General features: G+C 40.2%; 1 protein-coding gene across 1 annotated transcript; it reads right to left on the bottom strand.

Annotated features, from left to right (window-relative positions):
• Positions 1-13,249, bottom strand: LOC131855007 (probable aminopeptidase NPEPL1; the record flags this gene model as incomplete). Its single annotated transcript, XM_059206212.1, is given in 13 exon segments — positions 1-435; positions 1,425-1,535; positions 2,652-2,828; positions 4,305-4,396; positions 5,408-5,472; positions 6,398-6,543; positions 8,686-8,913; positions 9,529-9,701; positions 11,456-11,615; positions 12,190-12,372; positions 13,087-13,186; positions 13,188-13,210; positions 13,212-13,249. Coding segments are annotated over 13 exon segments (1,664 nt in total), but the record flags the coding sequence as incomplete, so codon positions are not given.
• Between the last annotated feature and the right edge of the window lie 1,032 nt (positions 13,250-14,281).

The raw sequence follows: 14,281 nt of genomic DNA, 5'->3' as shown, positions 1-14,281 counted from the left end.
GCCGGATAAGACAAGGGCCGGATTACCGCGGGTCCACTGTATTTACCTTTTTTACGAATGGCAACCCTCACGTTATCTTGAAAATTTTTAAAAATTGCTAAATAATGATTTAAATCTATCAATTTGCATTCTCTCGTGTTTGAAAATAGCTTCTTACCACATAGCTAATTTAAATTAGAAAACTATTTCCGTGCAAGATGAAAATAGCTTTCGTAATGTAAATTAGGGTTTATGGACTAATTGAGAAATGGCGACAGCGGACTACACTCAGGAGTCGGCCGGCGGGGACGGCGGCGGAGGCTTGGTGGCGCTGCCTTCGCGGTTGGAGACTCCGCCTGCTGCAGGGGGGCAGAGCGCCCGCAGCAATTTGCTTTGCGTGTACTGTCCGAACAGGACGCTCAGTAGCGCCACACCGTAGCCGGTTGCTCTCTCGCCCTGTAATGTGTATACAAATAGTAACAAATTGTTCGGATTATTGAAATGAAATGAAATTGAAATGAAATGAAATTGAAATGAAATGAAATTGAAATGAAATGAAATTGAAATGAAATGGATTTATTTGCGTATTATAGAGTTCGGTAATATGTCCAGGTAATAATATAATAATTATAATAATATTATTGGCAACTGTTTAATTGCCCCAATTTACGGGCATGCAAATTTTGGGTATATTAAAATGGAATAATCTATAATATTATAATTTAAAATTAATGTCTTATGTACCATTCTAATTATATAGTAATAAAAAAAAAGTCAACAATCATCAGATAAATATTCTTTGATGTCATAAAAACACTTGTCCAGTAACCAGTAATATAATCGATTTTTTAATTTATTTAAGGGCATTTTCCTCAAGTCCGGTGGCAATTTATTAAAAAAATTTTGTGCCATAAATGATACAGTTTGATTTGATTTAGTTTTTAAGATTCAGTGTAGGTGCTTGGACCTGTAGCACTGCGACCTACATAGATCTATTGTGCTCGCCCTTTTTCAAAGTTCCCTACGGAGTTTCTTCTATTACACAGTGCCAAAGGGACCTCTAGGGGCCGTTCAATTATACGTAAGTACCAGGGGGGGGAGAGTGGGGGGGGGGGGGTTGTTTTGCTTATTTTGGATGATATGTGGGGTAGGGGAGTCTATATGATAATTACGTCATCACTAGTTATTTAGTTTTTCACACGAATGGCAACCCTCACGTTATATATTCTATAATATACTTAACAAAGTTGCAACACTAATTTGGATACTGTGTTATGGTGTATATAAAAAAATTAATATTATATAGACATTTACACAAAAAATATATACGTATTTATATCAGTTATCTAGTACCCATCACACAATATCTGTTTAGCTCGGGATTAGATGTGTATGAAATGTTTAAAATAAAAAAAAAATGCATTAACATGGGTATGTTTACGTACGGAGTGCGCGGGAGCGGCCATGTCGACGTGAAGCCAATTCCCGGGGAAATCGAACCCAAGATGCGCCAGAATGAAGAGGCCGGCGCACGAGGGCTGTGCGTTATTCCGATCCTGTAACACAATATGTTTAACCTTAATATTTACTAATATTATAAATGTGAAAGTAGATATGTTTATTACGCTTTCACGCAAAAACTACTGAGCTGATCATCATGAAATTTTATACACATGTTCTTGGAGGTATTGGAATGAATATAGGATAGTTTATATTTAAAAAACTAATATTTTTTATTCAATGCGAACGAAGCCACGGGTAAAAGCTAGTAGAATAAAATGAGGTCGGTTCTACTGTCTGTTCGCTTGGATCTTTTAAGCTGATATGTGTCAAATTTAAGTTTATTTAAGCAGAAAAGTAAATGTTATTTTAAAAATTACAGAAACGTATAGTCTTCATTTTCGAACTTCACTTGTTTCTACTGTCCGAGAACCCTTTCCACTCCAGCCTTTTTTTCTTTTTATTCCATCAGCTCCACGGTAAAATTGCGTTTTTTAACTTTTAGAGGCATTTTCGTATTATAACAGTGCAATCGGTGCCAGTAACGGTAGGCAGACCAACTGCCAGAGGTCTGATGACATCAGGAAGACGTCAGAACCGACCTGGACAAGACATGCCACAGACAGGCTGAAGTGGAAAATTATGCAAGAGTCATACGTCCAGTAGTGGACAAATGTATGCTGAAAGAGAAGAGAAAAATCGGTGACAGTTGTAGAAATCAGCGCTTATGCCATGTATGTAAAAAAAATTCCACCTTTTTTGCAAAAAGAAGTATTACTATGTACTATCGGAGTGGAAAGGGTTAATGTGTTATATATATACATGGTGTTGGCGCAAAATGTTAGGAATATCATGGACGGAGCGCCGCACTAGTGCATCTGTTTTGGAACAACTGGGTATCAGAACCCGTCTCTCTACTGTGTGCTTCCAGCGTCTGCTAACTTTTTTCGGCCACGTGGCCCGTCGAAAACGAGATTTTGAAAAATGTGTAATGGTAGGCCACGTGGACGGTAGAAGGGGCAAAGGTAGGGCACCTGCACGAGAAGACGTCAAACTCTTAGCACAAGATAGAAATGCCTGGAGAGTTTTGGTTGGAAGAAGCATTCCTGGTGGTCACGACCCTCAGTCTTAAGGACAAAGAAGAAAGAAGATATATATAGAGTGGGTGTTACCGCGACGCTGTTCTTCATGTCCGCGACGGCGCTGCTGAACTCTCCGAAGTGCAGCTCGGGCGCGTACGGCAGCGCGTGCGCCAGGTCCCCGGCTCTCCGGCCAGCCGTCACAGTGGCCGCCTCCAGCCACCCGCGGTTGCACACCACGCCTGCGTGGTACTTGCCCGTCGCCGTGCCCTGACAACATACCAATGTTATTACCATCCACCAGCGTTGACCACTCATACCGCATCACCAGCTCTCACCACTCGCCACATCACCATGACCACTCATACCATCATCGTCATTACCAGTGGCCGTGCCCTGACAACACACCATTGTTATTACCATCCAGTGTTGACCACTCATTCAAATTCAACATATCTTTATTCATGTAGGTCTATTACAGACTATTATGATATGTCAAATCTACCGTCAGTTCGGAATGACTTCGAAATGAGAAGAAGTGACAAGAAACTCAGCTGTATTCTTTTCAAATAAATGTTGTACATGTTTACAATAATCATTCCGTCTGACTAACACCAGATGAGCGAAGTCTCCAATACCACCAATTTATTTCAGGCTACTAGGCCCATATTATAAATACCTTATAGACTAACATACGAAATCATTCATCATTGCATTGCATCCCATTGTTTGGGGTCGGCGCAGTATGTCATTCTCTTCCACTGCTCTCTATCGGTCGTCATATCTGAACATACTCCTTTCACACAATCCATCCATCTTTTCTTAGGGCGTCCCCTCCCTTTACATCCATCCACATTCATATTATACACTTTCCATAAGACATGATCCTCGTTCCTCCGCATAACATGCCCATACCAGCTCAATCTGTTACCTAGCAAATTTTCTATAACCGGCACAAAACGAAATAATAATAAAATATAAATTCAAATTGTCTCTATGGTCACGGCACTGACGACGGCAATCTGCCACTCACATTCGCGTTGTGACACGATTCCACCAGTGCAATTTATGATAGGATGTCTTGACCTTATAGACATCCTATCATCCTGCACTGGTGCCCCGGGAGCGTAAATCGTTAGCGCAGGCTGAGTGCGCCATTACATATTCAAGATACAGGACATTATAGACTATATCTAGACTAAAAGTAACCTGACATTGAGGGTGACGAATCAGTTAGCCCATCGTGATAAATTCACCAGAATTTATTAATAAATTTATTTATTTATTCATTTGCACATAAAACAGGGCGGACTTAACGCCTGATGTCATTCTCTACCAGTCAACCGTCGCGTTGATCAGAGATAGTATACGGGTGCAATTTAAAATAGATTAATAATTTATTACGATGGTTTCAGAGAGAACCGCCTGGAAGTCAACCGGACGTAATACTTTGCTAGGAATATAGTTATTAGTTCACATTACTAACAATTCCCTTACCCACAAAATACCACCGTTACTACAACCCACCCTTATCACGATCCAGCAGTGGCCATCAACCATATCACATCACCTGCGTTAGATCACTAGCTTAGAGAGAAGGGAATTGTTAATATGGGCTGTTGACATCAATGCTAACCATGTTAGGTGAAACTCCAAGCGCGTATGAGGGAGCACAAAAAGTAATAATTTGTTTCTTTTGTGTTTACTATAGTGTAGCGTATATCAATAATTTTCTTTCTTTCTTACCTGTGCACCAGTGAGAGTGGCAACATCTACGATAGTGTCAGCATGGAGGTCGCGGGACGCATACACCACACCGTCGCTAAGCACCAGGCGACCTGGTTCACAAAACATTAAATAGAAATAACCTTTATTAAAATACTAACCTGATATAAACACTTTTGAATAGTCATATTTTTTTTATTATATCACTCATTCGGAACGCTTCAATACAAGAAGAAAAAGCAAGAAACTTGCGTTTTGCTAAATGAAATAATAATAAAAGTTATTCAGAATTACATTCTATTATATACAGTTTTATATAATACTGACTGTTACTGATGTTGTCTGCGTGGAATTAAAATAAATATTTTCTTCAAATTCAAATGTCATTTATTCATGTAGGACATTTTAGCCGCTTATGAACGTTAAATATTTTACATAATTATATTATTTTATTCCTTACCGTCCAGTTTTTAAACAAAACCAGCCGCGAAGTTCTCTATTCATAGAACCTATAAGGAGTAACGTAACTCCTTATAGGTTTTAGAGATTATTATTAACTTTTATAAAGAAACTTTTATAAAGGGCGCGCAAAATAGATTCTTGCAGGTAGCTTACAGGTCTTAGCACCTGACAATAGCCCAAAAACCCTCAATAAACAAAAATAATCGTTACAAATATCCCCTTCAGATCGACCAGTATCTAATTCAAACGGGGGTCGAAATTACGACGGTCTGAGATGAAGTTCGAACCCCACGCAATGCGCTCAGACTGAAGTCTTATCCGTGAGGCGGGAGTTGGCCTTCAGCCGCTCTATAAGTCCTTCCTCGGGTTTGTTGTGCCATCTGCACTCATCCCCTATTGTCCAGTGAAGCTGTAACGGCCAGCTGCGGCCAACAGCATTAGAGTAGTCAGAAAAAGTTTCATAAAAATCTTTTTGTAATTATTTTTAATAAATTATCATTTTAGTAAAAATTTATTGATTTAAAACTTTAGCTTAAATTTTTGTATTGATAAAATGACTTGAACTTAAAATCAATCAGTACCCACGTACCTACCTTAATAGAAGTTAATTTACCTACATAGTTTTGATTGTTTAAGATATAGTTAAAACGCAATGAGTGTACCTTCAGCATCTGTGTTATTGATCTCGACGGTGCGCCCAGAGTACAGTTGGTGAATATCGTCTGGCCTGTAAAGAAGACCAAGTTAATACATTTATTTATTTGTAGGTTCTCTTCAATGTGGCACAACCACACTGTGGAATCACCTTCCAGCAGTGGTATTTCCGAACCGATACAATATTGATACCTTCAAGAAAAGAGCTTATTCCTTTTTAAAACGCCGACAACGCACTTGCAATTCCCCTGGTGTTGCGGATGCTCATGGGCGCCGGTAATCACTTACCACCAGGCGAGCCGCATGCTCGTTTGTTTCCTGTGTTATAAAAAAAACATGGTGAAGGTTAGCTTATGCTAACATCGTCAATTATAACAGTCGAAATATTTATTAGTTTCGTAGTATAGTAACCTACTAAGTTGTGTCGATGAATATATGTGTGTACACGCGAGTCCGCGTCTGATGGTATATCTTATATATAAAATTCTCGTGTTACAGTTTTCGTTCCCATACTCCTCCGAAACGGCTTGACTGATTCTCATGAAATTTTGTGAGCGTATTGAGTAGGTCTGAGAATCGGCCAACATCTATTTTTCATCCCCCTAACTGTTAGGGGTAGTCCACCCCTAATTTTTATTTTTATTTTAAGGCAAAACAACGTAACAAATATATATATCGTTAGCTGTAACTTCCGCTGGTGGCGCCACCGTCGTGCGGCGCCTCTATAAAAGGCTGCGAAACCCGGTGTGCGGCCTCTTTTGGTCGACAGACGTACTCTCGAACGAATCTCCGTATCATACCGTGTTTGCTTTATAAGTTCTTTTACTAATTTTGTTAAAATTAATTATACGATTTGTAATAAGTTTCTTTTATTTAATTAAATTTAGAAGTCATTCCTAACAATATATACAATTCTAGCTTCTAATTTTTTTAATTGATGCAGTATCGATCCGTGCCTGGTGGAAGTAGCTGGTAGTGAAGGTAGTGGTAAGTGGTACCTGGTGGCGAGAGGTCCTACAGCGTTCTCTGCGAGACACAGCACGGCGTGGAGGTTGACGGTGGGGCGCGCGCGGACCGCAGCCGCAAACGCACCCAACACGGCCGCCGCGCCCGCACAGTCACCCTTCATACCCACCATCGATGTCTGCAACATACGTATAAGTTACACTTGCGATATAATCGTAATAAAAGCAGTAATGACCTATTTTCTTTTTTATTGGGTTGTTTGGGCTATTGTCAGATGTAGCACCTGTAGCACTGCGACCTACATAGATCTATTGTGCTCGCCCTTTTCAGAGTTCGCTACCTAGACCCGTCAGGGACAAGAATTGAAGGATATTCTTAGGAGCGATGGTTTTTATCTCCTCGGGAAAGAGTGTAAACTTTCCAAAGGAGATATTTCGTTTATGCAGCTACAATGAGTGGGCTACAACCACATAGGATGTGAAGCGGCGTTTCCTCTTCAGTTTGGCAGAATCTGCAGATACTTGTCGTGCATAGGCCTAGTTTAGCCATATGCTTGTTTAATTTGCAGTGTCCTGTGAGGGCCCTAGTCATCATGCATATGTTGTTTTTACTCAATAGCAGTAGTCTATTGGAGTATTTGTTCGAGAAGCCCGATATTAGGTCTTTTGAATGTGTCAAGCCTGGCATTTCTTGCCACTGGTTCAGTGCTTCTCGTTTGGTTATGAATTTGAGATGTCCCAGTTTTAGGCAACGAGGCACACCACAGAAGGGTTCGGTGCCAATTTGGACGGTTTTTGCCCCTAAATTTGCCAGATGGTCGGCATTCAGTAATGGCCTGAATCAGTGGTTCCCAAATAGTTTTTGATGCGTACCACCTCAAAAAGGCCTCAAACCTTGCGTACAAGGGGTACGTACGTAACGTCATTTAACGTCATTTATAATATTAGTGTGATTGCTACAATCACACTAATATTATAAATGATGTCAAAAGCCGAACTGGCGGGAAGCGGGAACAGCCGAATGACGAGATGCGGGATACCGCATGGTCGGCCATAGTGCTTAGTGCTCCGTGTGAATCGGATGAACAATGATGATCGTTATAAAATAATATTTTGGAAATTGTTCTTGATTTTACTGATAGTCGCACGTACCCCTCGATGCAACTTCATTACCCCTGGGGGTACGCGTACCTCATTGTGAAACAACGGTCTAAATCAATACTAATATTAGCAGACCCGGCCACGCGTTGCTGTGGCTAAGATTCTCGAGTAAAACAATATTGCGACTATAAATTAAGAATCCTATCTTTCAAATTGGATCAAATTGCACACAATGTCCAAATCAAATTTGTTTCGGAGTCCATTGCGGACAAACAACGCGATACGTAATTTTTATATTTAAATATATATAACTCAAAGGTGACTGATCTATCGATGCACAGCCCAAACCACTGGACGGATCGGGCTGAAATTTGGCATGCAGGTAGATGTTATGACGTAGGCATCCGCTAAGAAAGGATTTTGATTAATTCTACCCCCAAAGGGATAAAATAGGGGAAGAAAGTTTGTATGAAACTTTGTCAATTTTAAACCGATCGGGCTGAGACTTTGCATGCTTAAAGCTACTATGACGTAGGCATTCCCTAAGAAAGGATTTTGATAAATTCCACCCCTAAGGGGATAAAATAGGGGATGAAAGTTTGTATAAATCTTCTTAGATTTTCGACTGATTGAACTGAAATTAAAGATTGGAGCTACTATGATGAAGATTTTGATAAATTCAACCCTCATGGGGATAAAATAGGGGATGATGTAGGATGTAAATGTATTAGTTTTAACCTAATGGAACGAATAAATTAAGACGATCTAAATTATTTTTAGTCCTTTAGGCTAATTTTAGAAAAATAAACTTAAATTCCACGAGGACGAAGTCGCGGGAACAGCTAGTATAAGCGGTTGTGTAACAATACTGTAGGAGTTCATGCTAACTGAATTATCTGGGCTAAAGGTCTGGTGCGTCGGGACATCGGGGTCCCTAAGATCTAGCTGACCGCAACTATAGCGTCACATTCGTGATTTGCTTAAGGAGTGCTTAGTTTGTACAAAAAATTAAGTATTTATACCAGTCGTATAAAAATCATAACACAAGCTTTGCTTAGCTTGATGGCTTGAGATCAGATAACGCTGCTATATATATATTTAAGCCTTAAAAAGCTCGTTTAACAAGATGATATATCTTATTAAGAGGAGTGTGATACAGTCGCAGTACTACAAAATCTCAGATGTACCTAGTCCATTATAACAAAGATATAAATATTGACCCTGGCTTTGATGGAGAGGCCGCCGGTGTCGTAGACGATGCCCTTCCCGACCCAGGCCACGGTGGCGGCGGCGGCCGCGGGCCGGCAGTGCAGCGCCACCAGCGCCGGCGCCCGCGCCGCGCCCGCGCCCACCCCGTACAGCCCGCCCATGCCGCGCCCGCGTAGCTCCTCGCCGCGGATGATGGTCGGCTCGGGCAGCTCCAATTCCTTCGCCACTTGGCACGCTTCCTGTGGAGAAGAGCACGGTTATGAGTTACGTCACACTCCGTCGACACCTGACACCTCCTACGGAGAATAACACGATGTTATACGTGGAGAATTATAAATTACGTCACATGTAAAGGAGGGGACGGGACAAAGTTACGAGGAGTGATAGCACAATTATAAATTTTATGTCACATGTAAAGAAGGAGGGAACAAAGTGTGATAAGTGGTGAGAGGGGGTCCGAATATCAAATCATTTATTATTTTATTTATTTATTAGGACATTTTGTCCACTTATGAAAGTCAAATGTTCCGTATTTTTTAAATAGTTAGTAATTTTAGCTCTATTTACGTATTAGGGAGTAATCTCCCCAAAGCATAAACAACTTTTTATTATTTTTCTACTTATAAAACAAGTCCTGGAATTCGGGGAATATTCATATTACTCTATCATATCGCAAGTATGTAAAATAGCTCTACCTACTCCGATCACTCGTTAGGACTCGTTTTTGTACGTCGTTCAAAGTTATATCGCTCATTCGACCCCAACCTGTCATACACACAAACTCTGAGCAGTCGGATTGTAATATTAAGATTAAATGAATTTCTTCCTTCAGTGTAATGATCAATCAAACTTACTTCAATGAATTTATCCACATCCATAATATTGGCTGGCGTGTCCGCTATGCGAGCGGCAAGTCTCGTAGCGTCAGCGGCGTCCTGCAACGTCGCCAAGTCCTCGGACGACAGCGTGTTATCTAAGAGGTACGGATCTATGGGACCCACGTCGTCGTCATCCGAACCGTCGCCATCTGGAATAAATCATTATATTTGTAGCACATCATTCGCGCAATATAACTGCTACAGCATTTTTTTTCGGACTACTCTAATGCTGTTGGCCACAGCTGGCCTTTACAGCTTCACCGGGCGATAGGGGGTGCAGATGGCACTCCAAACCCGCGGAAGGACTTATGGAGCGCCTGGAAGGCCAACTCCCGCCTGACGGGTACAACTTTAGTCTGAGGGCACCGCTAGGGGTTCAATCCTCGGAACGGGCCGTCGTAATTTCGATCCCCGTTTGAATTGGATGGAGGATCGATCGGAGGGGACTGCCAGCGCAACGCGAACACCTCGCTTATATTAATAAACTTGGTGCGAGCGGGAACGCTCGAGTATTGCCGTCTCACTCACTACTGACATGCATCTGGTACATGATGCATTTGATCATGCATGCATTTGGTAATTCATCTATCATATTTGAGGCATATAACTTGTAAATTGTTCGAAATAAATGTCCACAAATACAAATAAGATAGTGGTTTTATTTCTACCTATACTCAGCCACTACATATTAATATCTGAAGCAAAAACTTTTTATTTGCGGACAACGTTATAATTTATTTTTCATACTGCTTTCTTGATATATGATAGCGTAGCGGCTTTTGTATTGATTGCCGCATGCATCCTCATGTAAAGTGCGAATACTGTAACTACCATATAGTAATTTTTGTAGCTGTGACGTGGTCGAGTGGAATGAGTAGTCATGCTCACTAAAATTTCCAGACATGTGGCGGCGTGGTGGGCCGGGTCATTGGGCTCCCTGAAATATGGTCGAGCGCAGTGATGGCTGGCTCATCCGTCATACTCGTGAACGAGTGCTGCTTGTAGGGACTGGTCTGCTCTTATCACTACGACTGATTTAATCTTATTGTGTTTTTATATTTGAGTCTAAATAAATTAGTGCTGGTTGGTAGTTTGTATTCACACGTTTCGACTTGTAAAATGTACAAGGATTGGTTAAAAGAGCAACACACAAGTTTCTTGCTTATTCTTCTTGTGATGAGACAGCTTTCCGAATAAGCGGTAGATTTAAAAAAATGTTGACTATTCAAAAGTGCTTAAATTAAGTTTATTTAAATAAATGATTTTCTATTCTATTCTATTCTAAACTTTGTACCCCTTTTTACGAAAATACGCTGACGGAGGAGTATGAAATTTCGCACACCTATTGTTTATTAGTGGTTGCTCATTGGTCAAAATTCAACTACAATTAATTTAAATTATATTTATGTTTTATATTCAGAAAGACTATTAAAGACAAACAATATTAAACCATTCTGTAGACAGCTTGAATATATGACTTACTAGCTTTTAGCCTCGGCTTCGCTCACATTTAATACATTAAACAATAATATTACTGGCTGGTAGATGGCGCTGATTTATAACTTCATTACTGGCTGCTGGAAAAAATATTTGTTTCTTTTTTTCATTCTAATACCTCCAAGAATATGTGTACAAAATTTCATGATGATCGATTCAGTAGTGTTTGCGTGAAAGTGTAGCAAACATCTCTACTTTCACATTTATACCATTAGTTAGGATTATTTCGTATGTATGTTAGTCTATAAGGTATGTATAATTGTATATATATAGTTTTTGGCATAATTAATATTGTTCATAACGTACTCTGTGCAGTTGACAGAGCCTGATTGTAAAAATGGCGGGAACGGCCTAATTAAATGTAAAGCGCAATTTAGCATTTTATTTATACAGTACAATAATATACCTTGTGCGTCCTCGACGAGGAGTATCTCGACGACGACGGTGCGAGGCGGCGGCGGAGGCGAGGCCGCGAGCGGCGCCGCGCCCGACCGCGCGCTGTACAGCGGGAACGAGCGGGCGATGCTCACACAGCTCGCGTACAAGTTACGCTTGGAGCACGTCAACTGGAACGGAAGTTAGCGTCACGACACTGACGGTGCAAAATGGACTTTACGGCAATTGACACTGATTGGGGCAAAAATGACCGCGGCAGTCTTTGTTTGGAAAGTATCATCAGGAGGCTGAGGCTGATTGGGGCAACATTGACCGAGGTAGACTTTGTTAAGTTTACGACACTTGACGGTGATTGAGGCAAAATTGACCGCGGTGACTTTGTTAAGTTTACGACTTTGTACAGAAGTTAAGTTTACACACTTGACGATTGGGGCAACATTGACCGAGGTAGACTTTGTTAAGTGATTAATTGGCAAAATTGACAGAGGTACACTTCCGCGGCAGACATTGTACAGAAGTTACCATCAGGACACTGAAGGTGATTGGGCAAAATAGACAGAGGTAGAATTTCTAAGGAAATTATCATTGCGACACTGATGGTTATTGGGGCACTATTGACCGCGGTAGACTTTGAATAAAGCGTAGGTATCTATCTTCTTCTTATTGCATACCCTCTTGACAGAACGGTCGTCATAATTATACAGTGATATATTATGTAGTTTAATATTTTATGTAAAGACTCACCACAATGAATTCATCCGTAGAGCGCTGTAGGTTCCTGACAATTTTGGCTAGAGCGTGACACCGTGACGGCGCCGCGTGCCGCGAGCGGCGTGCTGGCAGAGACGCCAGCGAGACAGCTCGAGGCCACAGCTCCACCGTGTCCCCGGGTGATGATGTCACGCACGCTATACCACGCTGCCATGTCTGCAAAGTTAAGTGGATAGCAGAGAACATTATAATTCAATACATCTTTAGAGGATAAGGATGGAAAGGATTAGCTGGAAAGATAAAGTAAGAAACATAACACAGGGTGAAATAAAAAAGGTAGATATTGAATAATAATTGTTAGTATGTGGACTGACGACGCCATTGCTAACAATATACCATGAAAGGTTAACCACCTTGCGGTTTCCCCTGGAAAACATCGTAATACATTCCTGGTGAATTTGCCATAATGGCCTAACCGACCTGACCTCATGCTTATCTTAACATCCTCCACTAGTGACCCGCCAGCATCCTGAGTTAGGGCTTCAAATGTATCCAAGGACATTGCCCGACACTTTAAGTGAAGTAACTTTTTACATGTTTCCCTTGAACACTCCATGTAAGAAACATGTACTTTAATTAATAGTGATTATCCAAAAACGTCAAAATAAAAGTACCCTAAGTTACTCCTTATTACATCAGCTACCTGCCAAAAAAAAGTACCGTCAAAATCGGTCCAGCCATTTCAGAGAATAGTCGGAACATAAGACAGACAGACAAAAATTGTAAAAAATGTTATTTTAGTGTATGTACCATATTTATATTCATATGCATGTAGTAAAAAACGGTTATTTCGATATTACAAACAGACACTACAATATTATTTATATGTATAGGTGTATAGATTAAAGAGGTTTACTTATATCAACTTACCTCTTCTGATACTCTGGTCTCCAGCTTGCACCTCACATCATCCCATCTGAGAAGGTCAAGATGTGCCACCTGCCCCACCACAAGCACCGGATTCCGCTCGGTCCCACGCCGTCAGACCCCAACGGGACTTTGATGTTCACAGTTGCGTTGGACATACTGCGAACTGCATATTTATTTATCATTAATATAGTGATATCAGGTTTAAACTTCCAATGACATATAAAGTTCATTAATATACATACTAAAATCACTAGTAACCCTGATGACTTCGGCGTGATGCCGGTTGACCAGGGAGAGAAAGCCCAAGTAGCGCCCGAGACTTGTGACACGGGTTGTAGTCTCGGGCGCTACTTAAAGGGCCCTTTTAGAATGCCTACAATATTCACAATAACAGATCTCTTATTTACAAAAAAACCAGGTAAGAATGGGGGTTTAACCAAAACCGAGAAATATGGCAAGGGTAGTAATAAACGGTATTTCAATATTACAAACAGAGACACTCCAATTTTATTTATATAATTCAAAGAGAACCCTGGGGGGGTTAACCATTCTTACCTGGTATTGATTTTTTGTATATTTCTAACTGTAGTAAAGTTTAGTGTTAAAAACATAAAGTAAAAACAACAAGATGACCACTGTCATAGACCCCTTGGGGTTGATACAGACCACTTTGGGAATCACTGATCTAAAGGAAGTAGGTCTAATTCCATTGGTATCACTCCATTAGCAGTGGAAAAACAAGTTATGATTAATAATTAAATGAGTCCACATATTTAATGTATATGTGGTCACAACAATTTAGAAATATATAATTATCCTACATACATTTTTATATTCATATAAATATACATATATAAAATTATAAATTTATTAGATGTCTGTTACTCTTTCACGCAAAAACTACTGAACGGATTTTGAAATGTAAATTTTAACTTCACAGTAAGTGGTAATTATGTGATTTTTAATAATTCTATGTATAAATAATCACCGCATCAAATTTAAAACAGTATATAATACATAAATATTCAGTGTATCATATCCACAGTATTGAACCATCTCAAACTTCCTGACAGTAGATCTCATGGATGATAATAGAATGGTGGAGCCCTGTACCACTATTATTTTATGCAGACAATAAAACACAGGAGAGTATTCCAAAATTAATTCAAACTAAAAGTTTTATAAATTATTACAT

Source organism: Achroia grisella, unplaced genomic scaffold, assembly GCF_030625045.1.
Source record: "Achroia grisella isolate CSIRO2021 unplaced genomic scaffold, CSIRO_AGI_Agris_v1 utg1277, whole genome shotgun sequence".
In the NCBI taxonomy this organism is placed as follows: domain Eukaryota; kingdom Metazoa; phylum Arthropoda; class Insecta; order Lepidoptera; family Pyralidae; genus Achroia; species Achroia grisella.
Note: the sequence above shows the minus strand (reverse complement) of the source record. Positions and strands in the feature narration are given on the sequence as shown.